Here is a 2,577-nt window from a genome sequence, read left to right on the forward strand (position 1 = left end):
TAGATAGATAGATAGATAGATAGATAGATAGATAGATAGATAGATAGATAGATAGATAGATAGATAGATAGATAGATAGATAGATAGATATTTTAATGACTTGTATTTTTGAATTTAAAACTCTGACCAGCATCAGTAGATGGACTGTCAAATAAACTATGCAAAATAAAAGACCCATCTTTTGTTCTTTGACTTTTTTCACTTGTTTGTTTTCCTTGAATTGTTAAATTCCTCATTTTGCCTTTTAAGTTGTTGTTTTCCAGTGTGATAAAAATAGTGGCCTCTAATTTACTGCACAGAAATATTTGTCCCATTCTTCTTTGTTTTTTAAAGGTTATTGTACGGTCTAAATTTATCTCAAATTCAAAAGAAAAAAAATCATTTTCCTCCCTTTGTTTCCTTCAGTGAATTGAATTTTTTTTAACATGAGGTAACTAACTGCCTGTTATGTGCATTTTGAGCTTGTATGGCTTTTTTTGTATGTAAATGCATGAAATAGTCCAGCAAATTAATATTTAGAAATTTTATTTTTGAGATTCTAGTGTTTCGTTGTGTTATCCATCACTTCTCCTCAATCTTTACTAAGCTCCCACAGCCACACCCACCTGCTCACTGTTTTACTGTACACAGCTGCATCCGCTTCTCATTAGTTAATGCCTCTGCCTCTTTAGTTCTATACTCCATCCTTTGTCTGGCATCATTACTGGATTTCATGCCACACTACAGTTCTCCTTGTGTTCCCTTTGTTCATCCTTCWATCTCCTTGTGCCTCTTTAAGTCCACATTTTTAAAAAAAATTTTATAGATTTTTGCTGCCAAATTTTTTCAAAGTTGTTTCTAGAGAGTACAATCTGGGTTCAAACATCCTCCTCCCACACTTTCTTCTTGTAAAACTGGTAACGTCAAACAGAATTGAAAAAGAGTTTAAATGAAGCAACTAACTAATAAACTTTTAAAAACCTGAAAAACTGTCGCTCTGGACCACTTCTTRTGAACTCATATACTGAGCTAAATGTATAAACTCACTCATGTCAGTCAAATTCCTGTTTTTTGTTCTTTTTCTTTTTCTGAACTGCAGCCAAAGAGCTGCTGTTGTAAGTTAATCCTCCTGTCACAGAGTCACTTGTCTTTCACTTCCTTTCGCTGTTATTTCTGGACTGCTGTGTTTTGTGAACAGAACAATAAACTTCATGATGCTGCTCCAGTAAGAGGAAATACTGGCCCACTTATCAGAAGCGAGTGCTCTTTAGCTGCCACGGCGCAAAAAATAGCCCTGTGTGGAACCAAAATGGAGTTAACACCTAGTAGCTGTTCCATGTGGGTTTGACTGTGTGTGAGGCTGAGGCAGATTTACCCTCATCTATGGCCGGTTTGGACAGAAACAACAGAATCCTGCAGGAACTGGTGCTGCAGCCGGGGAACAACGTGTGTGCTGACTGTGCAGCTCCTGGTGAGTGAATTCAAACAGATTCAAGGTATAAAACTGGACATTTTGTTCCATTTAAGCAACCTTGGATTGATTTTTTTTCCACTTTAACGACTATTCCAGATTCATTGTAAGAAAAATGCAGTTTCTTTATCAGCAGTGATAAAGAAAAATATAAAGTTGTGATGTTTTTGTCAACAGGTTATTTGAACCCATAGTTTATAAGCCAGACATGTTTTGTCATAAAACTGTATAAGAGGAAGCAGCAGCTCCAGTATGTTCATGATATGACCTCATTGTTCCTCTTATGATTCCCAACACTTAGTCATGCAGCTTAGACTGTTAAACACCACATAAAGAATTTATTTAAATTAAATTAAATATGATTGCTGTGCTGTATTTTTTTCCCCCCAAAAAATTAAAAGTATGATTCTTCACAGAACCTGACTGGGCCTCGTACACACTCGGTGTCTTTGTGTGCCTGAACTGTTCAGGGATGCATCGTAATTTACCTGCTGTCAGCAAAATCAAATCCATACGTCTGGATTACTGGGAAGACTCGTTGGTGCAGGTATTGATTTCCACGGAGCACCATTTGTTCTGCCTCCAGATAAATTTTCTGCTGGTTAAATGTGATGCTTATCGTTTGTTTGGCTGCTTTTCAGCCATACATTTGTTGGAACCAGTTACAGTTCATTGGAATAATGTTTTGCTTTTCATGAAAAGCGAAGCAGTTGTAGAAAAAAAGTGTGGAGCTTTTACAAAAATATCCTAAAATAACACTGATAGATGTTTGATACCCTTAAAGAGACTATTCTATTCTATTCTATTCTATTCTATTCTATTCTATTCTATTCTATTCTATTCTATTCTATTCTATTCATGTTTCAAACTATGAGTTTGACCTTAATTAGTGTCACTGTTGCCTTCAAGCCTTCCATCTGTTTGTTGTTTAAAGGAACAAACAGCCAGTTTGGTGTTCTTGTGCTCCACACAGAACATGGAGCAGAGAAGGCAAACGCTGAGAAACAATTATAGATATAAGATGCTCCAAGCAGGTGTTCCTCTGAACCACAGCTTAAAATCTAATATGTATGTATGTATGTATGTATGTATGTATGTATGTATGTATGTATGTATGTATGTATGTA

At 35.9% G+C, this 2,577-nt stretch overlaps 1 protein-coding gene across 2 annotated transcripts in view; it reads left to right on the plus strand.

Moving 5' to 3' along the window:
- The first annotated feature begins 1,225 nt into the window (after positions 1-1,225).
- Positions 1,226-2,577, plus strand: part of LOC106515262 (arf-GAP with dual PH domain-containing protein 2) — a 4,827-nt gene continuing 3,475 nt past the window's right edge. For both annotated transcript variants that reach the window (XM_014004962.1, XM_014004963.1), the window contains exons 1-2: positions 1,226-1,450; positions 1,867-1,997. In XM_014004962.1, coding sequence (XP_013860416.1) covers positions 1,363-1,450; positions 1,867-1,997 — 219 coding nt within the window. In that variant the 5' untranslated portion in view covers positions 1,226-1,362. The remainder of the gene's footprint in view (positions 1,451-1,866; positions 1,998-2,577) is intronic.

The sequence above is a fragment of the Austrofundulus limnaeus genome, unplaced genomic scaffold (genome assembly GCF_001266775.1).
Source record: "Austrofundulus limnaeus strain Quisiro unplaced genomic scaffold, Austrofundulus_limnaeus-1.0 Scaffold27, whole genome shotgun sequence".
Classification (NCBI taxonomy): domain Eukaryota; kingdom Metazoa; phylum Chordata; class Actinopteri; order Cyprinodontiformes; family Rivulidae; genus Austrofundulus; species Austrofundulus limnaeus.